Genomic DNA, 26,955 nt, shown 5'->3' on the forward strand with positions numbered 1-26,955 from the left:
TCATTTTAAACTTTCATTTCCTTTTTAATGCCTCCATACTTACCTCGTCACGGATCTGAGGGCAAAAACGAGCCAATTACTGTTGCAGAATGAATCTCAGACGACACTTAGAGAACGCAATAAGACGACCCTAAATTATGGGCCCTTGGAAATACCTGTGAAATAACGTAGTCCTTGTTTTGGGATCCCCCATACAGAGTGGGCTAAGTTGGGCGCATGGGTGGGCTACCATAGCGGCTCATCATCCTCTTTACGCCGCGACGCGTGTTAGTTCGCTCCGTAGTCTATTAAAAGGCGGTTTATTGACGCTCGTAATCTTCCCTCGAAACGAGAAATTTAAGGTAGATAAAAACAAAAGAAACTCGGTGAAAATGGAAGACAGAAAAGACGATCAAATTGCACCGGAAAATTGGGAGCAACGCACCGAAGCGAGCCCAACAAACCGAGAAGACGAAAAACTTAAATCTTTCTCTTTCAACCTAAACGTGGATGCTCCGCCATTTGTGCCTTCATTCGCTAACTTTGTAGCACCCGCCGCACCGACTAATCAAGAAAAGGCACTCGAATCTCCTCCGGAATCCGATAATAAACTCAATAAAACATCTCCTGGTACTGTCAAATTTTATTTAAATCGCCTTAAACTAACTAGTATCCGCGCGATTAAAGAAATATGCTTCCCAACCTAAGCCTTGGTTAGTTAGGCCTATTCCCTGCCTCCGTAACTCTGGTGGTTATTCTCATAGATCATGCCCAGAGAGCTCGGTCACGATTATTGCCCACATGGCACCCTAATGACGGGCCTTATCTTAAGAATTTTTTTATATCCCTGATTACGACTAAAAATTAATTGGTGGTATTATAAATTGCCGAAAGTTTGAGTCTATTTTCGGTTAAAATTATTTTTAAAGTAAGATCTAATAGAGTAATTATAGCTGGTTTTAAAGTTACCGTTTTATGCATAATCTTGTTAGCAGCCCTAAATTAATTAATTTAGTTAATAGTAATAATTAATATACATTAATTGGTCCTGAAACAGTTTCATTTAAGTTGATTATGGCTGAGATTATATACACAATACATTGCTTTATAATCCAATATGTTAAAGTGTAGTTAGGGTTAACCTTTGTAGTTATTTTAGATCTGTAGCTTTTATTTGCTATTTTACATGACTAGAATCTCCTGTAAAATCAACGGTAGGAGTCATGGATGTTGAACCACCTCCTGATAGTGGCGGATCCTTCAAAGAGGAGGAGGAATTTGATAATGAACCACCTGCGGGTAAACCCCTTTTTAACATATATCATGGGTTATAGGGTTATCATAAAGTCTCCAATGGAAAATTTGGTCTTCTGTGTTTTTCTAATGATTAATCAACCTTTAACCTCTTGATATATAAATATTTTTGTCTCTCGGTTATTTAAGATAATTGGTATAATTCCAAGGGTTAACTAGCAGGGTTCATACAAACCTGGAAAATAGGAAAATAAATAGTTGACAAAAACATAGGGGAAACTCAAAGGTTTTTCGAATTTTTAGTAAAATTCAGGGAAATTTGAGAGGTTTTAGTAAGTTTGCTCTGAAGGGGTTGCTTTAGCTATAAAAAACCACTCTCGTTGTTATTACTCCATGTAAGGCAAAAAGCCTGGAAAATTCGGGGAAATATGAGGCGAAAAGCCTGGAAAATTCGGGGAAATATGAGGCGAAAAGCCTGGAAAATTCGGGGAAATATGAGGCAAAAAGCCTGGAAAATTCGGGGAAATATGAGGCAAAAAGCCTGGAAAATTCGGGGAAATATGAGGCGAAAAGCCTGGAAAATTCGGGGAAATACGAGGCGAAAAGCCTGGAAAATTCGGGGAAATACGAGGCGAAAAGCCTGGAAAATTCGGGGAAATACGAGGCGAAAAGCCTGGAAAATTCGGGGAAATACGAGGCGAAAAGCCTGGAAAATTCGGGGAAATACGAGGCGAAAAGCCTGGAAAATTCGGGGAAATACGAGGCGAAAAGCCTGGAAAATTCGGGGAAATACGAGGCGAAAAGCCTGGAAAATTCGGGGAAATACGAGGCGAAAAGCCTGGAAAATTCGGGGAAATACGAGGCGAAAAGCCGCCTGGAAAATTCGGGGAAATACGAGGCGAAAAGCCGCCTGGAAAATTCGGGGAAATACGAGGCGAAAAGCCGCCTGCAAAAATCGGGGAAATACGAGGCGAAAAGCCGCCTGCAAAAATCGGAGAAATGCGAGGGAAAACGCCTGCAAAAATCGGAGAAATGTGAGGGAAAACGCCTGCAAAAATCGGAGAAATGTGAGGGAAAACGCCTGCAAAAATCGGAGAAATGTGAGGGAAAACGCCTGCAAAAATCGGATATAAGGGAAAAAGGCTGCAAAACCTGGGGAAATATAAGGCAGGGCTCCCAGAGTACCTATAATTCTGAGATGGTCCTATAAAAACCTATAATTTGTAAATTTATCCTATAATACCTATATTTTGGATATGTTGGTTTAAAAACGCTGAGAAAGGTTATCTATAAAAAATTTCATGCATGGTAAATAGTTTAGTTGCTACACTATTAACTACCAGTCCAAGTAAATTAAATAATGATCATATATGTTTAAAAGTTGTAGTCTACTCTCAAATATATAATATACTTCCTGTAAAACTCCAATAATTCGTTATTTTAAACGTATAAAATTTACATAACATAAGTTTGAACCTATAAATTGATGATTTTTGGACCTATAAATATCCTATAATTTTAGCCTTTTAGACCTATTATTTTTTGTGCACTAAGCGCTGGGAGCACTGATAAGGGAAAAAGCCTGCAAAACTCGGGGAAATATAAGGGGGAAAAAACGTGGAAAAATCGGGGAAATTGGTTTTCCAAAAGTTGGATGAACCCTGAACTAGCTACCCTAGACAATATCAGTGTTTTTCCATTGAAAATCTGGGGTTTTTGCCACAAAGTGTTGGGTTTTCCCCAATCAAGCCCCTATTGTATCTCATACTAGATTGGGAAACAGTTGAAATTGGTGATACAAATACCGATGATATTGATGAAGGCATGGATGCCGATATTGTTGTGAAACCAAAAAAGAAAATTGCTAAACCCGAAGAAGAGGGTCCTAGGAAAGAGCACGTGAATGTAGTATTTATTGGTCATGTTGACGCTGGAAAGTCAACTATCGGTGGTCAACTCTTGTAAGTAATTTAGTCCCCAATTTGAGAAGTAAAACCTGAAGCCTGGTCACCTACTCAGATACCTGACTGGCATGGTGGATAAGAGAACCTTGGAGAAATACGAACGCGAAGCTAAAGAAAAGAACAGAGAGTCTTGGTATCTTTCGTGGGCTCTCGATACTAACCAAGAAGAACGAGATAAGGGCAAAACGGTCGAAGTTGGAAGAGCTTATTTTGAAACTGAACATAAGCATTTCACTTTATTGGATGCCCCTGGCCATCGTAGTTTCGTTCCCAATATGATTGGAGGTGCCTGTCAAGCCGATTTAGCCGTCTTAGTTATTTCAGCCAGAAAAGGCGAATTTGAAACGGGATTCGAAAGAGGGGGCCAAACTCGGGAACACGCCATGTTGGCTAAAACTGCCGGCGTCAGGCATTTAGTAGTCTTGGTTAATAAAATGGATGATCCGACTGTAGAATGGTCGGAAGAAAGGTAATACGATCCTCCCGGTTACTTTAAGGCTCCTAGCTCTACTATCGCCATGTCCCGTCCCCAAATTAGGTTCAACGAATGCAAGGATAAATTAATTCCGTACCTTAAGAAGTGTGGCTTCAATCCTAAAACCGACTTGACCTTCATGCCTTGCTCCGGACTGACAGGGAGCTTTTTGCGAGATTTAGCGGATGAAGTGGAATGTCCGTGGTATCGAGGGCCTTCGTTTCTTCAATATATTGACGAATTACCCTCCTTGAACAGGCCCGTTGAAGGGCCATTTAGGATGCCTGTTGTAGATAAATACAAAGATATGGGTACCGTGGTGCTCGGGAAAGTTGAGTCGGGAATGACTAAAAGAAATCAGCAGTTAGTTCTTATGCCTAATAAAGTACGATATCGTCGACTAAAAACACTCTACTTGAAGATATAAAATCTCTTTATATCTTCAAGCTAAGTACTTGGCAAATCTTACCAATTGAACGTTATAGAAAGCCGTTGAGGTGCTACAACTATTCTCGGACGAAGATGAAGTTTTGTCCGCGGCATCGGGAGAAAATGTAAAAATCAAATTGAAAGGAGTAGAGGAAGAAGTAGGTTTTGGTTTGTTAAAGTATCGGGTACGTTTGTATTTAACGTATCTTCTTGTAGGAAGTGTCATCCGGGTTTGTTCTCTGTGATGCAAATGATCCTTGTAAGGTTGGAAAGATTTTCGATGCCCAGGTTAATATTAATAGACCAAAAATAGACCTTTGTTAGCTAGCTAATTATTATCGTTTCAGGTTGTTATCCTTGAACACAAGTCCATTATCTGTCCGGGTTATAGCGCTGTACTTCATATTCACGCTGCCATTGAAGAATGTTCGGTCAAGGTTCGTCGTCCTAACTTGGCTTTATCGTGGCGTTAAGCCTTGGCGGGTTAATATGACATTTTCTTTCAGACTTTAATCTGTTTAATTGACAAGAAAAGTGGCGAGAAAAGCAAAACGCGGCCTCGATTTGTCAAACAAGATCAGATTGCGGTTATGAGATTGGAATGCGCCGGTGTTATCTGCATGGAACCATTTAAAGAATTTCCTCAAATGGGTCGTTTTACTCTAAGAGATGAAGGTAAAGTATCGTTGTCGGTGACGAGGCTTAGCGATCAAGATGTTCCGAGATAAAAGGTTTAATCGTTTCGAATTTCGTTTTCGTTTTTAAGGTCGGACAATCGCTATTGGCAAAGTGCTACGACTTGTGGAATAAATAAAATGACATTTTTAAAAAATTGTGAAAGTGACAGTTTTGCTTTTGTGCTCTAACTTTTTAAAAATATATAGCTCAACCGAGGAAAACTTGAAAACTCTAAAGATGAAGTTTTTGTTAACAATCACGAGAACAAAAACTTTCAACTTCAGAATTTAATTTTGGGTTTTTTTGGTTTTTTTTTTTTTTTTTTTTTTTTTTGTTATTGAGCGATATTGTAAAAACAAATGCGGGAGATATATAAACAGGACCAAAATTAAATTTATCCAAAGCATTCTTCTCAGGAAATGGAAGGAATTTAGTCCCGTCTTATTTCCTCCGACTCCTTAAAGGAGTCCTTGAAAATCGGTTCAAAAAAAAAATTTAACAAAGTATTTTTTTTCTATTGGGTTAATTAATTTTGAAATAAAAAATATTCAAATGGGACTGATTATCAATATCAATTAATAATATCTTAGAAACCGAGGGCCAATTGACAAGTTTGTATTGGCATCCAAAAACCAAAACATTGTACAGCCAGCCTTCCGTAAACTTTACAATTTTACGTGTTTAAATTTGATTTAATTTCAAATTACTTTTTGGGAATGGGATATAAAGAAATACCGTAATAAATTATTTCAATTAAAATATTAATTTTTTATAGAATATTAAGAATTATCCTCGAAAAGTTGTTCATGAGCACCGCTTAAAAAAAAAAAATTAATGAAATGAAATGATACAATACGATCAATATTTCTCGGGTTTCCGATCTACCGAAGCCGACACAAACCCGAGATCGTCATAATGGTTATAAGAGAAGAGAAATAAAAGTTGTTACTTTTCTAATTAAGGTGTCTTTTTTTAATTTATTATCGAGAACCTGTTAGGCTTCGAGTAAGAGAGCGCAACCGGCTAATACCCATTTAGCCGCTTTCTCTTTTGTTGGAAGATCAAAAGTCCATATATAAGTCGGTCCACGTTGCCTCGTTCTATATAATGGGCAATGGTACACGTGATTGGCTTCTTTAACATCGGCTAACACGGCTTTAACAAAGACAACCGGCATGGGACAATGTAATTCTTTCATTGGTGATACCACTATTTGACCCGTATTCGAATCCCAACTAGCACCCTGCGTTAGGTTAGATAATCACGTGATAAAACTGGCAAATCGGATAATAGCCTAAACTAACCTCTAAGTAAAGTCCGTGAATATACGCCCCTTCTCTAGGTGGTCCACTAAATTCTTCGCGACCTTTTTTCGTTACGTCGCATTGTAACGTCATGTGATCTAATGGCATGTTACTTCGTCTAGCCCATGTCTGCATTACAGCTGTTAAGAAACTTTGAGGATTGAATAAGCCAGAAAGCCAAACCGTTGACGGTAAATTGAAATCGGTCGTCCAATGGTCGAGTTCTAAATGTTTATTGACAAGTTAGGTCGAAGAGAAAGTTGTGGTGTTTAAAGCTCATGAAAAACGCGGTACCTTTAATTCTGAGCAGGAGGTTTGCGTACCAACTGGAAAGACCCAACATGGATGGATATGCTTTTCGACTCCATGTTAGGGGAACTCTATCGAGAAATAATGAATTTCCGAGTTCTTCCATTTCAGCGGTAATTGTCAACTCTCCCTGTTATGTACGTAATTTGAAACGCGATATATATGATTATAGACTCGTAAAAGGACACTAGCCTAGATCTAATACCTTTAAACCTAAGTCCAATTCTCTTAAACTATCCCGAATTTCCTTCGTTAAAATATTCATTCTTTCGCATTCCTGCAAAGCTACCACGACGTAAGGCGTTTTTTCTTCGCTTTTACCAACCAAATCGGACATATTAAATTCCTCGGGTAATTTTTCTAGAATATCATCTATGGTTTGCTTAATCTAAAGAGTACGCAAACATACTAAGTATTTAGCAGCGAGTGAGTCCGCGATGCAATTTATAATAGCGTACTACCTTTTCTTCCCTCCTTAAAGCAACGTTTGAATTATCAGCGGTAGTGGCAATTGCACCTGGTAAGGCGTTAGTGTTGGGTGCCAATCTGGGTTGAAGTAGTAGTAAAGTTTGGAAGAGACTATACGATGTTTGCGCTAAAAATCTTATTTCGGCGTTCGGGTGAAGTCCGTATAGAAGCGGACTTTCATTTGGTAATCGCTCGTTGACGTATTTTACGTAACCATTATAGTCAACATTGGGTGGTGCCGAAAACCCGGGAGCTAACATTAATTCGCCATCTAACTGAGAGGGTTGCAAGTACTCTTCTAAGTAAGTATTGCAAAGTCTCCTATCCCAATCATCCGTTATATGTCCACCGTACATAATTTCTCCGAAAAGAAATCTCAGATCTTGCCACGGAATTTTGTTACTGTTCTCCAAGTAATTGTACAAGACATTGGCGCTTATGGTTAGATCACCCGAATTGAAGGGGTAAGATCTGTTCCATCCTTGCGTCCCGAAACGTCTCCGTTCCGTCACGACAGCGTGGAAGTAACACAACGAAAACAGTATGCTTTTAAACTCTAATTCGCGACTACATCGCTCCATTGTCTCTTGCGAAAAGAAACTAAGGGCTTTGCGCAAATTCGCCTTCATTCCGGTTGGGGGTTCGTTTGTCATTTTAATTGACGACTCGAGAAGACCTTGAGGAATTTGTTTGGATTCCCCAAAGTCCACGGGCGAATCGGGAATATCGTAAGGTTCGCAACTCATGAACAGTCGAAAATTAGGATGAACGTAAGTATCATCATCCGGTTCAATTACGTCATTTGCCGAAGCAATTGTGGCTTGTTGTAACTGTTCTACTTTTTTTTCAAGACGTCCCAACCATTGCCCGACTAAATGAATGTTCTAAAATAGACAAGACTTTGTCTACTTACCTTCACTTATTAATAAAGTGCAACAATTCTAACCTGCAATATGACCCAATGTCCTTTCACCCTGGCATTATCCAAGGCTTTTTCGGCCACCGTTTCTTGACCTTGTCCCAAGGATATGGAATGCAAGTTATTAAGCGCCGTCGAGTAACCCTTTTTCTTTCCATATGATTCCACATCGAGTATAGGGTTGACCCCGGGTGATAAAATGAAAAACATCGGTGTCAAAGCGTCGGATTCTTCGAACGACTGGGCAAAATCGAAACTTTGTCTCTCGATATACTTTAGGCCTAAATATTCTTGAACGAATTGTCTGTGATGGAAAACGAGCGTCCCATCATTTAATATGGATCTAAAAATACCCTAATTTGAACTTACAAAACTGAATGCGTCATCCTATCGGGTCTTAAACATCTTAAAATACACATTCTTTGTAATAAACTCTTATTTTTCCATTCTTGCGGCAATTTTTCCTGTTCGGGCGCGTCCGAATCCGCAATTTTTTTCCATCGTTTCCACGAACTTTCAATATCGCGATCAAGAAGTTGAAATTCTTCTAAATTCGACAACATCTACGTACGTACGCGAATATGGGTTAAACTTAATCCTAAATAACACGTGTATGTAGTTTGGCATTACTTTAATCGCGCCCCAATTATAATTAGGTATGAAATCAACGGGGCTGGTTACGTTAGGTTGTGACGGGTATCTCAACAAGAAATCAAGTTCCAAAGCGTCAATTTCTTGATTTTTAGCTAAAATCTAAAATGTTTTAAATATTACTTTAAAGCTAGTAAAATGGAGGCAATTCGCGCGTACTTGAAACGTCATTTGCGCTACCAACGTTAACTTATCCCTTTCAAAAAGTCCCCTTGATGTGTAAAGAAAAACCGAATGTGTCAAGGACTCAATTAGCGTCGAAACGCGTTCTTTTACAACGGCAGATTCATTAGAATCATTTTCAATCGCCACTAACTCATTATCGGTATTGCCGTTATTATTTTCGGCATTCGATTCCGTTATGGCGTTCGCTCTATCAATTGCTTTGTGAAAAATTGAATTGAACGCCTAAAAATACGTAAACGCGATCAGGTTTGCGAAATTTCACGAGTTAATCAACGTATACCTTCAAGGAAAATTGATAAAGTGGATTAATTTTGTATAATTCTTTCAGAATAAAGTACAACAAAGCGCCCCTAGCCGCGACGGGTCTGTAAATTTCTCGGGCTTCATTTATTTGCGATTCTGTCTCTTTAGTTTGCGCAACTTTCGCTTCGACTTCAGCGGCTGTTGCTTTAGTACTTTCTAAACTTTCAACAAGCGTCGAATCACCCAAAAAATTGCCCTCTGCCGCGGAAAGACGCATTAACAAAGAATCTTCTAATTCTTTTAGTAAAATTTTGAAATCGTTTTGTTGTTTTGTCAATGTGGCCTAAAATTGAATTGATTGGACAATCCTGTTGTTTTCCGCCGGACGGTCGAAAAACACCACTTACCTTTTGCTTTTCTAAATCAGGTCTTTCCTTACTGACAACTTCAGCCAATAGCTGTTCTTCTAAACCGTCTTGAGTGACGGTGAAGTTAATGAGTACCGTTTGCGCTTGCAATTCGGGTTTATAATGAGGATTAGATAATTTGGTATGAAGCACCAATTTAAAGGCGTCATCGTAATCAATTTCTTTATCTCCGATTCTAATGGCGCGACCTCTTTTAATCGTATTACGGCCAACTAACGAATCCAAGACGGGGTCAATATGTTCACCGATATTTTCCAAAAGCGCAACTCTACCCATACTGACCCCGCTTTCGATGCTTTCGATATAACTATACGGGTAATTGACGAAACGCTGAATACCTATCTCAGTCATTATCGCCAATATAAATTTGCACTTACTGTTTTTGTCCAATTCGAACAATCTTCAAACGATCTTCGTATTTCGACTTGACCCATTTAACCCCCTGCAATTGCGGGTCAATTATCAAAGCCCATCGTTCGGAATTCATAAAAATGGCGGCGTTTTCGATGGAGACGCGATCACCCGGTAAACCTTCGTTATTCCATTCCGCGATTGTTGTATCGTTAGTTAACAAATTTATCGGATCCAAATCGTTCGAAATGAAAATCATTTTCTGAAGAAAAGGAAATTCCAATCGTGAAATTAGGCAATTGCTTGAGTTCACATCAATTAAATTACATTTTCTTTAAAGAATGGTAGCCAATAGTTTTCGAGGAGAAGGTTACGGTAGTGTTTACTGAAACATCCGAGATACGAAACGAAGGCTGCGGCCACGAGTACGTCACCAATTAGAGTCTCGTCTTTAAGTTTAAATTCATTCACCGCTTTTCCCCAACGTATCTTTTCGGAAGCGAGCCCGTCTACCATACGATTTGCTAACGCGATAGTGGCACTAGTCTCTTCGGCTTCTCTTTGACAACGCATTTTTTCAGCTAATGCCGCTTCGTATTGTTTAGTTAAACTAGCTAGTGTTTCTTCTAAGGACTAATATTAAAACCACGCGTCATTTTGACGAATGCGTCAACTTCGGTCCGTTAATTTCTTTGTTCGTATAATACGATCACTTACCTTTATTTTCAGAGTGATATCGTTAAGTTTCTCAGTCGCCGCTTGCAAATCGGCATTGGCAACTTCGAGGGCGCGTCGTTTTGGTTCGACATCGCAATAAACTTCGTAGAATTTGACTATATTTACCACCCAAGAACATAAGCCCGACGCGGCGAACGATTTTCCCGCCACTGTTTCCGGTTTAAAATCGGGATTTTCTAAATAAGGCTGAATGGCTTTTAGACAATTTTCGTGAATGTGTTCTTTGTCAAAGTTAACGAGCGAATCCAAAAAGGCGTCAACTTTAGACATCATACTCTTCGCCGCTCTCCAACTTCTGTCTTTTGGTATTTTACCATCGGATGCGAGTAGAACCATTACCGCGGCTACTACGTTAGTTACCGCGGGTGGAGGTGATCCGAATGATTTCAATTCGGTTAAATTTAACTGAGAAATAGTGAAATACAAATGTTTTCCGGTTGAATAGTACTCGATTTAATTGTACTTACTTTATTAAGAGTGTTGAGGGCGTCTCTAGCGGCAATTAGATTCGGTTCGGCTTTGACCAAGTCTTCGTGGCAATCTTTCTGTTTTTGCGAGACTTCCTCGCTTATTTTAGCAACTCTAGCTTCCTCTTCGGAAGCGATGGCTTTTTCGGCCGTTACTTTGACCGTTTCTTCGTGAACAATCGCGATCAATTTATCAGAATCTTCGTTGCGTTTTTGTAATTCCTCTTCTTGCGACGCCAACTTAATTTTCAACTCGTCAACTTGCTCCGAGGTTGATTGTAATTTTTTCAACCCAATTTCTAATCGGTCAATTTGCATTTCAAATTCCTTCTTTTTCTTTAGAAGCAAATGTTTGTAGAGATTAATTTGTTCTAAGAAGGTTTTAGGAGTGGTGTAGTTGTAACGACCTTCGGCCGAAAGGTAAATTTCATTCACTTGATTAACGGACAAGTGAGCGAAAGCCATAAATTCGGCTACGTGAGGAGCCGTATCAACCTGAAAATTTTAGATTAAAATAGGTCTAATCGAGACCTACGAAACTGTAAAAAGAACGCCAAAATCGGACAGAAAATAAGAAAGTTATGGATATTTGTAGGAATCGACTCGAGTCACCATATCTCAAGCCTTTGTAACGCTAACTAAAAGTATTTAATTCGTCTGCTTCGGGATTGCCAAGGCTTAACTAATAATATTGGTAACTTCTTTATTTCTCAACCGATTTTGATCATCTTTGGCTTGTTTCGAAGCGTTCGCATAATTCTAACCGGAACCATATCCGAATCGCTTAAAAACTTTTTGCTGACAGAAATGAGGGCCTCTTTAGGCCATGGATGGAACCAATCTATTGTTGTGCAATTAACGATAGCCGGAAATTTCCGACTTCGTACGCGCAATGTTGAACCAACGGGTGAAAAACATAGAACAACCTAAGATAAAAGTTATAATTGTGTCACTAAGTCAATGGTCATACGAAACTCAATAAACAATTTAGTTAACCTTAAGTTGTCGCCCGATTCGATCCACAAACAATTTCCAACAATTTTCTCTCGTATCGGCTAACCCACTATTTTTAACTTCATTCCTCAATGAGGCCACGACATTTTCGACATCGTCATCGGAGAGTAAGTCCGGGATTTCACCCGATGCTAAAAAACTGTTAATCGGAACTAGAAAATTTTCATCTACAATGTGAGCGTCGGTTAACAACAACATTACGCCGATATTTTTTTGTCCCGTTTTTAATTGTAACGACGCGAGATCAGCCTAAAATTTAATTAAGATTCAATCAAATGAATCACGAAGTAATTAAGTATAACTACAGTAACAAACCAACCTTCAAATCCACGAGACTGTACTCTTTATGCAGTGATATTTGAAACACATCTAAATTGTTAATGTACGCTGCTAATCTAGCGACCGATTGCTTCCCGCTACCACCTACACCGACTAACAACGCGTTACCTCTTGGTCCTTGAAGAATACGACTGATTCTGCATCTATTTTCACAAACATAAGCGATAATAATTGCAGTAGGGTTCTTGGTAAGACTTACATGTGTCGCATGGCGTCTTCGAAAAGTACCAAATTCATGCCGGGATTAACTTCATTGTAAGAAGCTAAGGCGTCTTGTAGAACCTTTTGCAATTGCGACCATGAGTCAATTGGTGAGTATTTAGGTTGTCCCAATCCGTGACAATAATGAAAGTACACCGAAGGATCGTGTATAACGCTATCCTCGGATTCGTCAACGTTTTTCTTAATAACTTCAATTTGCATTTTATTAAAACTTTCCATGTCTTTATCGTCGACTAATTTATCGCGATAAACTCGTTGCGATTCGTGAGCCCATAACCGAATTAAATCGGGAAATGTTTTTACAACTTCGTTCGTACTAAACAACAACCCCTTTTAAAAATTTAATTACAAGAAATGGTTAATTAATAAATGCCCCCTTGGACCCCGCGTAGTTTTTGCTTTTCATACCTGAAAGATATTAGATAAATCTCTCATATTAAAGATATAATGAAATCTCGATGTGCTGGGTAAGAAAGATTGGGAAACTTTCTGATGCAAAGTCAAGGCGGCTGAAACGAGTATCCCGACACTTTTTTGAACAATTTGCGCGAAATCATTCACAGGATTTTCTAAATGCGCTTTTAAAATAGATCCGTAGATGACCGACAACGATTCGAAACTCGGATTATTAACGGCGAAAACGCAAAAATGTCTTTGTAACCTGGGATTTATGGTGAAACTACCGGCAGTCGGATTCATACAAGTAACGTACTGACAGTAATGAATGTCCTTAAGGGTCAATTTAACCCTATCGTACCAATGACCGTAATCCAAATGTTGCCTGATTAAAGTATGAGGTTGGACCGTTCCATAGTCGTCAACTTCCGGCATATTCATGTCGTCTATGAAATAAACTAGCTTCTTTTTACCAGGGGGTCCGTAATTGCGACCCGCTTTCTTTTCCAAAGGTTTTTCCAATATTTTTTGTAACATAGACGATGTGGTGTAGAAATTAAACGGTACTCTAGTTACCAAGTAACTGTCACTCGGTAATTCCTTTAGTTTCGAGTTAATCATTAAGGTTTTCCCACTACCGGCATGTCCGACTAACATAACCGGACGTCTATTTTCCATAAGTAAGTCAATGAAGTAACGAAGTCGAACCGTTTCGGTGGTCGGAACCAAAGTTGCCTAAATCGAATTTTAAATTTCGAGTAAACTACAAACTATATCTACCCTGACCCCCTTTTTATACCGCAATACCTGCAAAGGTACTTGCTCAAAATTAAACAACGATGGTTCGATTAAATTTTGGGTGACCCAGGGTTCGAACGATTTTGATTCCGGATCAATGCGGTAATCAAATATGGTTCCATTCGGTGGAAATCTAATATATTTAAATTCGCTCGTCCACCATTTCGAGAACTCGGCGCGATAGTTCAGAAGGTGATCCTGATATAACCCCGCCCCAAAAGCCCAAACACAAGCGAATACAAAATACTGTTCGTACAATTCTTTGGGACTATCGGCTGGCATGTTTTCAGGTGTCAAAAGAGAGTCCAATAGGTAACACAACATCTGTAATCCAAGATTACGTAACTCGTGTACAAAGTAACCGCGGAAGAAATATGTTTACCTGAACATGCGCTATCTCCGGTATGGGTACGACCTTCTTGAAACGTGCCTTAAGCATATCCAAGCAAACGGGGACGTACTTATCAAATAATATGACCAAATTGGCTTTTTCCGATTGAACCTCTCGACCCTCGATCCAGGAATTGAGATACAAACTCCAACTTAACTCCGTCGGGTTCAAGTACAATATTCCGGCACGCGAAACGGTGGCCGGTGTGGCCGTTTTTAAAGAACCGATTTCAAAGAGTAACCTCATTGTTGGCGTTAAAGCGATTCGTTCGTTACTGGCTAGCGTCAAAACTTTATTGTCATCCATGACGCTATTTAAGGATTCGATCCATAATGGATCAATATCGCCGTCTAAGATGATCCATTTAGGACCATCTCCCGATAAATTAGCCAAATCTCTGATCAAAACCGAAAGCAATCCTGATTCGGGAAAACGTTTGTGTTTTAACGAAAATTACGCGTATTGCACGTGCAATTACTTACCATCTTTCCATTCGCGAGTTTGAGGGTTAATTGCCCCGAATAATTCATCATTCGTTACCACTTTAGGGTTGAGATCGTAACACACAGGCCGTTTCTTCAAATTCTGATACGTCTTAAATAACGTTTTCAATACTCGCGTTTTACCAGTACCGGAACTCCCAATTACAAAAACCGAATGTCGTACTTGTAACAATTCCTCCAATTGAACAACTTTAAGTATAAAATTATCTTCCGGTTGCAACTTAAGATCGATCGCGGCTTTTCGTACGCAATCTTCAAATTGACAATCTTTTTTACGCGGGACATCCAACGAGGGAAATAAATCGCCGATTAAACCCAAGAAAACCGGGATATCGTCGGAAACGATTTTGGGTAGGTTAAAATCGCGCAACGCTCTCATTAGTATCTGAAACATTTTTTATTTTTCCCAAATTTCAGACTTAAGCCTATTTTTGGTCTAAAATGACTTCACCTGTTCTTCGGGTCTATCCGGATCATCTCTTTTCAAAGTTCCAGCTACAACTAAAACCGATTTAATGGCTCTCAACCCCCAATCATAATGATCTTGTTTCGAAAGCAACTCTTGACATAGCGTATAAAGCGTTATGAATTTTCTAGCCAATGGTTTAGCTTGAATGAAACCCTCAGCTACCAACATGATTTCGCAAATTAATTCGTAATCGGGTACAACCATCGCGCATGGTCTGTATGTACAATAATGACGTATTAGATATTAACCTAAGATAGCTATTCTATGGTTGTACCTAAATAATGATTTTAAGTTCTCCGGAAGTTCAGCCCTGCCGGCGTAACCCGGGTTCATTGTTACGAAAATACCGACTGAAGGTTTAAGCGGAATTTCTTCCCCAAAAAAGTTAAAAACATTTTTTTTATCGCGTAACGCGTCTTGAACGCATTTGACCTAAAATAGCTTTGTTCTTACAGAATTCTTCACTCAAATCAAAATAAGCTTACCTGAACGGCGATTACCGACAGAACCTCAACGGCAATTCGATTAAATTCATCAAAACATCCCCAAGCTCCCGTTTGCGCCAAGCCTTTGTAAATGCTTCCGCATGAACGGTAATCCATTTGCTCGGAGCAATTGAAAACGTAGACCATACAACCGAGAGCTCGGCCCAAGTCTTTAGTAGTTTCAGTTTTCCCCGTACCAGCGGGACCAGCTGGAGCCCCACCCATTATCAAATGCAAAGACTGAGTTAAGGTGATGTAACAACGATCGGTTAAGGGTGTTATAACCAGTCTCGGAGTATTTCCCAAATATTCGTAGCTATATTTAAACTCAGCATCGCAGATATTTCCGTAACAGTCATTTTTAACCTCGGTTGTTGAACTGGGGTCAATAGGGTCAGTCGGTTGACCCCAGCGATGTCTTAGTTGCGATTGCCACAGAAATTCGCTACTACTTTCAATTTTCTGCGTGATTATTTTGGCAACTACATCGCTAAATAGTATAGATATTTATAAAAGACGTTCCGTAGTCAATGAACCATGACTTACCGACAATGGACATCGATGGTACAGAGTGTCATGACCTTCTGTCGATCACTCGGACTTAAATCGCCTAAAAGTAGGGATATGAGGGCGTTCAGTTGCTGAACCTCTTTTTTGTTGTATTCCTTTAGGGCACTATCGTAACCTTCCTCTAATCGTAAGAAGGCCGTATTTACTTCCGATGCCCACCAAATTTGACTTCCGGTTAAGGAGATTTGAGCCGGATATTCCATAATCCATTTTTCCCGCGGTTTTTCCTCGTACGAGTTAACCGCCGTTTCTAAACACTTTCTAATAGTAGATTTCATCGTTTCCAAAACGGATGAAAGCCAGCATTCAACGGGGCCTTCGCAAAGACACGGTGCGTCAAATTCGACGTATTCACCGTCTTTACTATACATTCCTATCGCTTCTTTTGACCCTTCTCCCTTAAATTTTAACTGGGCCAAGGCATCGAATAACTTATTCATGTGACGTAATACCTAAACAGGACATTAATGTTGTCTCGTAATGGGCCAAATTTCCCCGAGAAATCCTGATGATCACTTACTTGAGAAGGATGGTTTCCATTCGAAAGAATATCCAACAAATCAACGGAAGACACGAAATAAAATCGCGGGAATGCGAGCCGTTTTGTTTCCAAATACTCGGCAAGTGCCTTCTCGCAAATTGCAAGTTGTACTTGCAGCGATTCCAAATTTTCACATAGTCCCGGATGGTTTGTCATGGAAATAACATTGGTGTTTTCTTGAACCCAAGTTAAAAGACTTCTAAATTTCGAGTCTATTTCTTCAAACCTATTTTTTATTTTATTTAGAAAATTACATTTTTAGGCAACACGTTCAAGGAACTACCTTTTTGTGTCTTCCGGTAATTGCGCCCTAATATCTTCGGAACTAATAAAAATACTTTCCAAATGCGACCAAGTACTTTGCACCTCAAACCATAAACTTATAATTTGGTCGGCAACCGACAGCTTCTTTTGCCACGAAGATATGTCTTCCAAAAAATGCGTGATGTATTTTGACGTCATCAAGTTCTGTAACTGAACTTGATTGTCTTCTAACGTTTCGATCAACTCTTCAGTCGCCTTCAACATTGGCAAACCCGTAGCTTGATGAATTTCGCAACAGAACGACATACTTGACCAAGTCTGGTCCAATTCCTTCAACACCTTTTCCATCCCCATTTCTTTGACGGCGCGATCAACAATTGTTTTGACGTCATCCTCATATTTGTGCAGGTTTAACGACAACAGTTCGGCTAAGGTCGAATTGGAACTCATTGTGAAGGTCACCTTCGTTGTTGCCATTAACTGTTGCCAATGGCGTTCTCGAACGGCCGAGTTTTGAAGCTCGCCAATGGCGCGGAGTGAAGCCATCATGTTACGGACGGTGGCGTCTAAATCCAGATACGCTTTCCAAACTTTAATTTCCCTATCCATGGTGCGCAATTCTTGCGTGAATCTCTTGCAGGAAGTTTCCATTTGTTCAACGTCAATTTCGGACCATATCGTTTCTTCCCATTGTTTCAGCATTTTCCTTACCATATGGATGTAATCCCATAGATCCTTCAATAAACCAATTTCGTGAACGCATAACGATAACTGCTTATACTCTGGTAAAGGAACTTCGAACAAATTGGCGGATTCCTTCAAATTTTCGAGTTTCACTTCGAAATTACGGGCTTCTAATAAATACTCGCTGAGAATGCAATGCGGCTCTTGACAACTGTAAAGAAATACTTCGGAATCGAGGAATTTTCTTCGAAACGTTTTCTGTTCGTCGTCGAAAAGTAAAGAACGTTGACGGATTGCCGCGGCTTCGATGGTAACGGCTGAAGCAATTTTTTGCTTAATTTTAGCGGACATTTTTTTAACAAAAGCCCAACGATCGGGTAGTTCTTGCAGTTTAACGTGAACGTCTTCGGACAACTCGCGTTTGTATCCTTTAAGAGTAAAAACTACTTGTTGTAAAGGGTCAAACATAGAGTCTAATTCTTCCTCGTGATCTTTTATCGACAACAACAACTTCAAAACGTCTTCCAAGTCTTTTTTACTTTTTGTAAACTCCCTGAATAATAACTTCCGTTAAATTTTCCCTAAAATTCTTGAAGAAAACGTAAACGTACTCATTTTTATCTAATAATCCATATTCGGCAACTTGTATAAAATCCTCCGCGGCTTTAAGCGTGTTATTAACGTAATCAACCAAATAATTTTCGAACATAACTCGCCAATCGGCTACGAGTCTTAAAAGGGTCACTTTAAAAGGTTGTATATTTATTCTTAACCAACATTGACAGTTGTAAAGTAGTTCCATGTGACTTATTTCAACGTGAACAGTCTTATACTGTTCAATCTTTTAATAAAAAAATATTAATTGAACAAATATGAAGGGGGAATTTAAAATTACCTGTTCTTTAAAGGAATCTAGATTAATATCGTCCTTAAGTTTATGTGGTTCGATTTTAGAATCGATCTCTTCAACACTATCGGACATATTTGTGTTTTGAATTTTATTTACTTGTAGACCACGATTTTCAAGGAATTCTTTAAGAGTTGTTTGTTGGTCTTTAATCCATAAACTATTATATTTTTGATACAACTCATTTGAAAATTCTTCGGCGCTTTCAACTCCGATTAAGAATTTTTTACGCAATTCTGATATCAGTTTGCGCAACTCAACATCAGAGTTGATGGAATCCTAATATAAATATTGGATTGACAGTAAATCCCCGATGAATTTGGGATATTTCTAATAATTGCAATTGCAAAGTACCGTATGTCGCTTGCCGCCCTGTTTCTCGAGTAATGGTATTTGAGCGGACATACCAATGATACTGTCAATCATTCTATCATTTAAAGCCGGGAAACCCGTGGGAGAGTCTTTGTCCATCACAGGTATGAATCGTAAAACGCTTTCAGAGATTTCGAGTCGAATTTCAAACAGCGGATTCTGTAAAATGAAATTGCTAGAAGGATGCAATTACGCGAATTACACAGCGAGTTACTGGTTTTTTTCTGGTGCAGTCCATGCTGTGCAACAAACTATTTAAACTGCATTTTATCATAGAACGAAATCCAGCTAGTATCAAAGAATCCAAATACTCGGCGTATAATTGCCATTCCGTTGAATTTTCTTCTAATTTTAATAAATCCAGATTTTCCTATAAAGTGCTAAATGATATAACACATTCGGTGGCAACAATTGGAGTGTCGTACCTTGAATACGTTAACAACTTCTTTCCCAGCTGAAGCGAGTTCAGCGTATCGACTCGTAATACGATCTTCGCCCCTGTCTTTCGGCAAACTAAACAATACTTCGCGTCTTTCCTCTCTTTTCTTCTGAAAAAGTGGTACGGTATTCCACGAATTTATAAGTTTCGTAAGCTTTTCGCAATTTCTTTTGCAAATCCATAAGTTATCATGAACTGTCATGATTCGTTCTTTTAGGGAAATTGCGAAGGATTCAATACCTATAATTATAGGTCTTTTTATTCATTCTTGCTTCTTTTAAGCAAATTAATTCCTTGTTCATCTAATTACCATCGCTATTCCAATTTAACACCGATTGTCCATGATTCAATAATTGCGATAAATCATTTAATTGGTGCTGTATTAGCGTTCTTTCTAATGGCAAAGTTGCCAGAAATATATCGTTGTAACCCGATATTGCAGCTTGCAATTTAACCGTATGTTGCGAATAAATATGATTTTCAGTATAAAATCTCTCCGCATTTTGAGGTATTTCATATTTTGACCCCAGTTTTTTCAAATGTTTTATTTCTTTCAATAAGGTGGTTAGCTATAGGTAAGATCATTTCAAATGAATTGAAGATAAGTCTGTAAACCTTAACTAAGCCAGCTAGCTAACCTCAGGGGCAAAATTAACCAGCATAAGTACATCATTCGAGGGGTGTTTACGAAGTAAAGGTAACTTCAATTTTTCGTCGAGAACTTTTTCAACAGTGGAACACCATTTTACAAATACGCGGTTTTCAAAACTGTGGAACATAAAACTCTGAGCGCTAAAAATTGCCCAAAAAGACTGTAGATTACAAAATACCTTGAAAGAACTTCAAGAAGGGTATCATATTTTTGAAAGACAAGCTTCACATCATCAGTATAATTAAACCTAAAAGAATTTCCCCCGAATGTTCAAAACGTATCCCGTCAATATTAAGACTGATATGAATACCATGATTTCACGTGGTTAAAATCAACGAAAAGCGCCTCGAGTTGGCACCTTATTTCATGCGGCCATTGTAAAATACCAGCAACGGGTGGTAAATGTCTATGGTACTTCCATAAGCAACTTTCGTTCAAATTTCCCGAAAAATCCGGAGGGGGTAACTCCAATTTCTTTTGAATTACTGAGCTGATCGCGGACACTTCCGAACTTAATAAGTTTACTATATGATTTTGACAATTAGTAACGGCTGCGTGTAAAATTTCCCGGTTCAAAAGTGGTACGAAAACATGAAGAACCTATGCATGATGATATGTTTTAGTATTTCCTTCGCATCTAAAACAGAAAACAATCACCAACCTTAAGGGCTACACTAGCTTTAACGCTGTTGTTTAACGCAGATGACAAAATGGTACATAGTTGTTTATCGAAAGTTTCAACCAATTCGTAGAATGAATCAACATCGTGTTCAAAATCCTGTAACAGTTCAAAGTTGAACCTTACGCGATGCAAACCTTAATAGAATTAATCAAATATACTTTTTCAACTGGATTAAACGCTTTGCTGGACTCTTTACTAAATAAACTAAAATTATAGAAGAATTTTTCGTGAATTTCATTGACTTTTTCGGAAAGTAAGATATGCAATCCGGAACTGCCACCAAAATTAACTTTTTCCAGTTTGGAAAAATCTTCGGCAGTTTCGAAAAGTCTCTGAAAACAAATTTCTCTAATAAATTTTCACCTGAAAATTCTTAATTAAAAAAAATGAACATCGTTACTAAAATAGTTTTAAGTCGCTTCTTGAACAAATTAAAATAATCTAAAAAGTAAGTTTCGGAAAAATTCCATGGTTTTTCGTGATTTTGCAGTTGCGTTTGATATTTTAAATACAACTCGTGGAAAACATCCAAAGTCGTTAAACATAGCCGAACTTTTTCTGAACTTTCCTCGAGTTCTCCGTGAAATAAACGCGAAGCGTCACCGAGATACCGGCAACACTGAAAATGTTTCGTTAGTAATTTTGCCACGTGGTTTATTTTAAAATTAAACCTACTAAATGGACTAGAAGATTTGAAAATTTGCGGAGGATTCGTGGCAAATGAGGTAAGCTCGTGAAGGACCCGGGTAAAGCGCCCGAGTTCGCTAACGAAGAAAAATACGGGCTGTTTAGCCACATTGTGGTTAAAGTATTGAAAATGGAATCCAAAACAGGTGGAAGTAAATGGAACGAAGTTTGCTCCAAATTTTCAATATGCGGTTGAAGTGTTTGGAGTTGAGTTTTGAGATCCGTCGCTTCATTGCACGCTTTATAAATAATTGAACTTAAGAAAACGTCCCTAAGAAATATCCCTATTCTGTACCTAACACTAAGTCATCTTTCATCGTCTTGAACGACGTATAATACGGACTTCCGGCGGTTTCTATTAAGCCAATTAACTGTTTAGCGTAATCGCTTTCGAGTTGTTTAAGAATATCAGTTAAGTTGTTTCGTCTTTCGTCCCAAAACGTCAACTCGGATTCGGGTCCGGGGAATTGGTTATCGCTGGATCTAGCGTTCGACGCCACCTGGACCATCGCCGCGTTTTCTTCGGGTGGCCTTTGATCCAGAACATCCTGGACTTGGTGAATCCAGTCGACAATATGACTTTCAATTTTGTGTAGGGAACATCGTCTCAGTAGTTCGTGTCTAGTAAGATAATCTGGCTTTAATGGCGTTTCAAATGTTGGATCTTTAAGTAAATACCCTCGAATTTCGCTCGAGTCTTGATTTTCAATTCCTTTAATTCCAAATAACACTGGTAAGACTGTTCGCCCATTCAATTCACCTTGAACTTTAAATAAATACGACGCGAATTCGTCGGTTTCTGCTTTCAAGTCTTCGGCAACAGCCGTGGGTAAATTTGTGTTTATGGCGTCACAGAAAAGTGGATGTACCACCTTAAGCAAAATTACACACATTAATAACTTCGCGCGTTTTAGCGTAAATTAATTACCTCTTCGACAAAAACCACTAATTGTTGAAAAGTGTTACTAAGTGAAAAATCTCCGCACGAAAACTGTCCTTGGAAATTATTTTTTTCCAAAACTTTCTTGGCAGTTTTGAGAAAATAGACCGATTTAGATTTTGAAAGTGAATTTGAAACCTTGTTAAATAATGCCAAATTTCCATTCGGCATTTCTGATACGATTAACAGACATGGTTCCTCTTTTTCGAAAAAATCCAGTAACGTTTGAAAGTTGGTTTCTATGCCCAACATTTTTGTCCATTTTTCGTTTCGAGTTTTTAACGCGTACATGGTGTACGATGCCATGTATTGAAGTCTCGGGTCATTTTCATATTCTTCCATGATTAAATGTTAATTGTAATTAAATTAAGTAGGAAATAATCATATTTTTCAACACGCAGCGTGTTTCATAACACATGTATGTAAATATTATCATTTGTTATATTTGTATGGAAGTTGCTATGACAACATAAGCCAAACAAAAGTATATGTGTTATTCAGTGTTTTATGTTTTAAGTTACTTGGACCATGTTGTCTCGTGGCTTGAAAGCAGAAGCTGTAGCATACGATGTATTACAAACACTATTAAAAATAGGACTGGTATCCCCGAGTTTAATTAAAGTTAATTCAGTTAAATGTAATGTTAAATTTAATAGTTAAGTATCATTGAAATTATTTCCAACCCCGATACTTAATTTGTATATCAAAATTAGGGCCAAACCACAATCGTCAAATTATATTAAAACATACACAAATTTACAAATTTCCTTTGTAATTAATCCTTATTGAACATGTGTTCTTTGTAATAAATAAACATGGAGTTTTAACGAAACCCCTCGTGAACGTGTCTAAGCGTGCTCCGGCATTAGTCGTGATTATATCATGTAAACATGTGCGAAATTATGTCAAAGAGAAAGGGTAGAACGTGTAGAACACGTGTGAAAAACTTAAAAAACATAGAGAATTCAGTATGTGAACATGTAAATAACACGGAAACTTATGAACTGTTGAAATGGATGGCGCAAAAAGGATTTAAACATAAAACAAAAATGAAAGTACACACGTTTAAAGGTAAATATAAAATTAAATATATTTTAAAACAATGTGTAAGCGTGTGAAAAACACTTGCGTGGCTTTAGATACTGGTAGAGGCCTATTGGCTTCCCAAACAATTAAACAGAACCAAACTATAGTATCCATTCCTGAAACACTAATTATTACACAATGTAAAATTTACAATTATGAATTGTATAGAGACTTTCTAAAAACAAGGTAGAAAATAATTTTACATTAGTATGCCTAAAAAATTAATGTTTCAGCATTTAATATTTTAGACCAAAAAACTATTTCACTGAAATTGAGCTACTGTCGTTATTTATTGCCTGCGAAAGCTTAATGGGCAATAAGTCAGAGTGGTCGCGATATATAGCAACATTACCGAGTATTCAATTTACCTTGTCAAATATTACCGATGAACAGTTGAAAAAATTGCCAAAATCATACGCAATTCTTGTACAATGTGAAATTACGAAAATAAGAAATTTTTATTTAAAAGTACAGTCATTTGTAGCTTTCACTGAAAACAAAAATTTAAAAAGTGGAATAAATTTCGAAAAACTTCATTGGAGTTGGAATATTTTAAATAGCAGATGCGTATCCCTAATTGCTCAGAATTCAAACGGCAATAACGTTGATGCAATTGCATTAATGCCCTTTTTGGACTTGTTGAATCATTCAGTCGATGCCAAAGTACGTTTCGCATTTTTGTAGTCGGATTTTGAATGAAGTATTGTAATTTTCACACAAGGTTTCAACCAAATTTTGCCAAATAACAAAACGTTTTGAAATTATTACTCTGAAACCCATAAAAAAACACGATGAGGTTTTTATTAACTACGGGAGCCATGGAAATCGAATGTTGTTGCTTCATTATGGCTTCATAGTAAAAAACAATCCAAATAACGTTGTGCCAATATCAAAAGATGATCTCATCAATTGCTTTCAAAGTTGCCATGAAAAATGTACAAAGTTGAAGTTAAATTACACTCATGAAAACATGAAGTAACGAAAGATGTTGTTCCGCGTATAGTAATTGAAATCATCTCTAATAATTTTCAATTGCGTAGAAATTGGGGTGTGTCAAATGAAGGACTTTCTTGGTCATTGAAAGCGACTATACGCTTTCTAACTTCAAATTATTGCCTTCTAAGGTAATTAAAATATGCCTATTCGTCAAATTTTTATTTCAAAGTTGTTTAACTGTATGTTCACAGATATTCAAACACGAGTCAAGCTCTTTACGACTTATACACATCTGTGATAAACGTCGAAGATGAACAAGTTATTACAAGTGACATCTTCAACAACTGTGTTCGAAAACTAACAGACGTAAAAATTCGCGAAACAAATCTTGAATATTTCAAAAGTTTTTCCGATCCTGTACTTAAAATGGCTGCGAAATTAATTGAAGACGAAATTTGTTTACTTAAAAATGTACAAGAATTTTATGACACACAAATAAAAAAACTTTAATCCTTATAATGATTGAGTTTGAAGTTAACAATGTTTTATTTATGTTTTGTTGTGTTTAAACGTTGATTAACAAAACAATCGGGCAGTGATCACTACCATGTACGTCGGCACGTATGAGCGAATCGCAAACGTGATCCTTAAAATTATCCGAAACCACAAAGTAATCCAGTCTCCTAAATTATATTAATGGTTCGAAGTTAATTAACTCTTTGTGGGGGTTAATTAAAACTCACCAGCCAACATTTTTAGCTCTAGCATTTGCCATATAGGTCCAAAAAGTATAAGCCCCCGTTTTATCAGGGTTTAAATTCCTAAAGGTATCAATGTAACCTTCGGATAAAAGTTTTCCAAAATTTGTACGCTCTTCTATAGTAAAACCGGCGTTTTTCTTGTTCGACTTTGGATTTGCGATATCTTCATTCAATATTAATATAATTTGTATCAGGGTTATTTGAACTTGAAATAACGGTTTGAGAAACTCTGGTTTAATTAAATTTTAGTACCAATAGCTTCGTGAGCAACATTCAGATCTCCTGTTAAAATGACTGGTTTCTTTTCTTTCAAACCATTCAGATAATTTCTAAAGTTATCGTCAAATTTTTGACGGTAACCCAATCGGACTAAACCACGTCCGGCATTAGGAACATCTGAATTAATAATAGACTTTGTAGATATTTTATCTACATGTTCTTCTTCGCAAAAAACGACTTACAAGCTGTTACTAAGAAGAACGATTCGTATTCAGCGGTCAAAACTCGACCTTCTTTATCATGTTCTTCCATATTAATGCCGTAAGTTACATTAATAGGGTCAGTCTTACTTAGAAGACCAACTCCGGAGTAACCGGCTTGTTCAGCTTCCAACCAATATGATTTATAACCCTTCAACTTTTTAATTTCATCAGGTAAATTTTTATCGGAACATTTTGTTTCTTGGAAACAGATTATGTCCGGATTTTCCTTTTCAATATATCCTAAGCCATTTTTCTAAAGTCAAATTGATTAACCTTAAAAACTGAGTTTGACAGTTGGGAAGTTAACGAGATGTAGAGTAATCTCAGTAGAGGGGAGTGAACTGTGTATCCCCTGCGTTGGGGGAAACTTTTTAATAGAAAATACTATTTGCCCCCAGAATGGGGGGTATTACTAAGGTAAGAGATAGAGAGTTACGATGTTCCCATGTATGTTAAATATATTATTCTATTGGAAATGATTTTCTGAGGTTTCGTCAGTCCCAGAATTTAAACATAAACTAAAACTGTACCTTAACCTGTAAATTTGCATTTCTATTTTGTATTTTTGTATATTTCTGTATATTTTCTTTTTTTTTTTTTTCCCCTATGGAGCTGTATGACCTTCTGATAGGGTTCTAGCTCGTCAAATAAACGGAGCAAAAAAAAAGCAAGTTTAAAAAAAAACCGAGCAAATAAAAAATATTGATAGATCGTAATCAACCAACGTATAAATATGAAATTCCAAATCAGCATAACATTTAGGTGACATTTTTCATATATTTTAAAAACCCTTCACAAATTAAACTAAAATTTCACTTACCCCCAGCCAAGCTCTAATGCCATTGATGTTCCACGAAGAGAGTTTTAAGTTCCACTTATTACCACTCGGATTGGTGGCTTCGGAAGTAAAATCCAGATCATTTATTGATGGTACTGTTTTGGCTTCAGTTTTAGTTTTTTTAGCTTTAGATTTAACTTCAGAATCACTGTCATCGCCACTTTCAGGTTTTCGCTTTATACTTCCTTTGGCTGGTGCCTAAACCCGGGATAATTAAGGTAAGGTCAAAGGTCACGACTTCCTACCGCCATTTTGTAATGGCCGCTGGTAGGATAGAAATTTTAACTATAAGCTTAGTTTGTAAAATAAATCTATTTCAATCATGTCAGTGCCTAAATTTAAATCGAAAATTACCTTGCTTTTCTTTGGCATATTAAAAATTGAGGTAGTGCAAATATTTTTACTTAAAAAGCGGTTTGTAAACAATGCGAAACGAGAACAAAGCATATAAACACACTACACAAAGTTGCATACACGCCGCCGCCGGTTTGCGGTTTCGTTTTTGGAATACTTAGCAGACGACAAGTTTTAAATCGCCGGTTCAAACCATTCAGGGCTGGAAATATTCACAACAAACTTTGGACATTCTCAAGAAAAACATTTTCTACTCGAGAAACTTTACAATTTTAATCAAATTAGTTTTCTATGAAATAT

General features: G+C 37.7%; 4 protein-coding genes across 5 annotated transcripts; 2 read left to right on the forward strand and 2 right to left on the reverse strand.

The window, feature by feature from the left end:
* The first annotated feature begins 206 nt into the window (after positions 1-206).
* On the forward strand, positions 207-5,736 carry eRF3 (eukaryotic translation release factor 3). Its single transcript, XM_089865261.1, has 10 exons — positions 207-609; positions 1,174-1,278; positions 3,005-3,194; positions 3,253-3,666; positions 3,736-4,057; positions 4,158-4,259; positions 4,318-4,389; positions 4,449-4,538; positions 4,608-4,776; positions 4,868-5,736. Exons 1-10 carry the CDS (start codon positions 372-374, stop codon positions 4,909-4,911), a joined length of 1,746 nt encoding a protein of 581 aa, XP_089721387.1. The 5' UTR covers positions 207-371; the 3' UTR covers positions 4,912-5,736.
* Positions 5,451-23,040, reverse strand: Dhc93AB (Dynein heavy chain at 93AB). The gene is made up of 45 exons (XM_089865243.1): positions 22,187-23,040; positions 21,937-22,130; positions 21,554-21,879; positions 21,247-21,497; positions 20,972-21,190; positions 20,730-20,903; positions 20,551-20,667; positions 20,200-20,489; positions 20,068-20,136; positions 19,876-20,005; positions 19,548-19,806; positions 19,224-19,477; positions 19,013-19,168; positions 18,781-18,957; positions 18,415-18,705; positions 18,131-18,360; positions 16,855-18,072; positions 16,551-16,797; positions 16,007-16,482; positions 15,461-15,950; positions 15,250-15,407; positions 14,958-15,189; positions 14,486-14,891; positions 13,995-14,422; positions 13,622-13,936; positions 12,827-13,549; positions 12,396-12,748; positions 12,177-12,339; positions 11,840-12,106; positions 11,608-11,769; positions 10,844-11,338; positions 10,356-10,781; positions 9,966-10,271; positions 9,665-9,900; positions 9,267-9,594; positions 8,897-9,202; positions 8,590-8,838; positions 8,410-8,532; positions 8,149-8,342; positions 7,807-8,083; positions 6,854-7,744; positions 6,598-6,780; positions 6,378-6,522; positions 6,084-6,307; positions 5,451-6,022 (listed from the first exon to the last, which is right to left on the reverse strand). Exons 1-45 carry the CDS (start codon positions 22,538-22,540, stop codon positions 5,774-5,776), a joined length of 13,761 nt encoding a protein of 4,586 aa, XP_089721369.1. The 5' UTR covers positions 22,541-23,040; the 3' UTR covers positions 5,451-5,773.
* On the forward strand, positions 22,998-24,739 carry LOC149705076 (SET domain-containing protein 4-like). Of its 2 annotated transcripts, XM_089865262.1 has the most exons (6): positions 22,999-23,269; positions 23,338-23,470; positions 23,533-23,947; positions 24,006-24,259; positions 24,325-24,408; positions 24,472-24,739. In XM_089865262.1, exons 1-6 carry the CDS (start codon positions 23,089-23,091, stop codon positions 24,728-24,730), a joined length of 1,326 nt encoding a protein of 441 aa, XP_089721388.1. In that variant the 5' UTR covers positions 22,999-23,088; the 3' UTR covers positions 24,731-24,739. The 2 variants fall into 2 exon arrangements, with proteins under 2 accessions (XP_089721389.1, XP_089721388.1); XM_089865263.1 differs by lacking the exon at positions 23,338-23,470 and having other exon boundaries at positions 22,998-23,269; positions 23,769-23,947.
* Positions 24,701-26,815, reverse strand: LOC149705077 (uncharacterized). The gene is made up of 6 exons (XM_089865276.1): positions 26,656-26,815; positions 26,284-26,499; positions 25,443-25,716; positions 25,234-25,377; positions 24,964-25,144; positions 24,701-24,903 (listed from the first exon to the last, which is right to left on the reverse strand). Exons 1-6 carry the CDS (start codon positions 26,746-26,748, stop codon positions 24,786-24,788), a joined length of 1,026 nt encoding a protein of 341 aa, XP_089721402.1. The 5' UTR covers positions 26,749-26,815; the 3' UTR covers positions 24,701-24,785.
* Between the last annotated feature and the right edge of the window lie 140 nt (positions 26,816-26,955).

Source organism: Phalangium opilio, unplaced genomic scaffold, assembly GCF_054372755.1.
Source record: "Phalangium opilio isolate 3A_F unplaced genomic scaffold, DU_Popi_V2 ptg000014l_1, whole genome shotgun sequence".
Lineage (NCBI taxonomy): Eukaryota > Metazoa > Arthropoda > Arachnida > Opiliones > Phalangiidae > Phalangium > Phalangium opilio.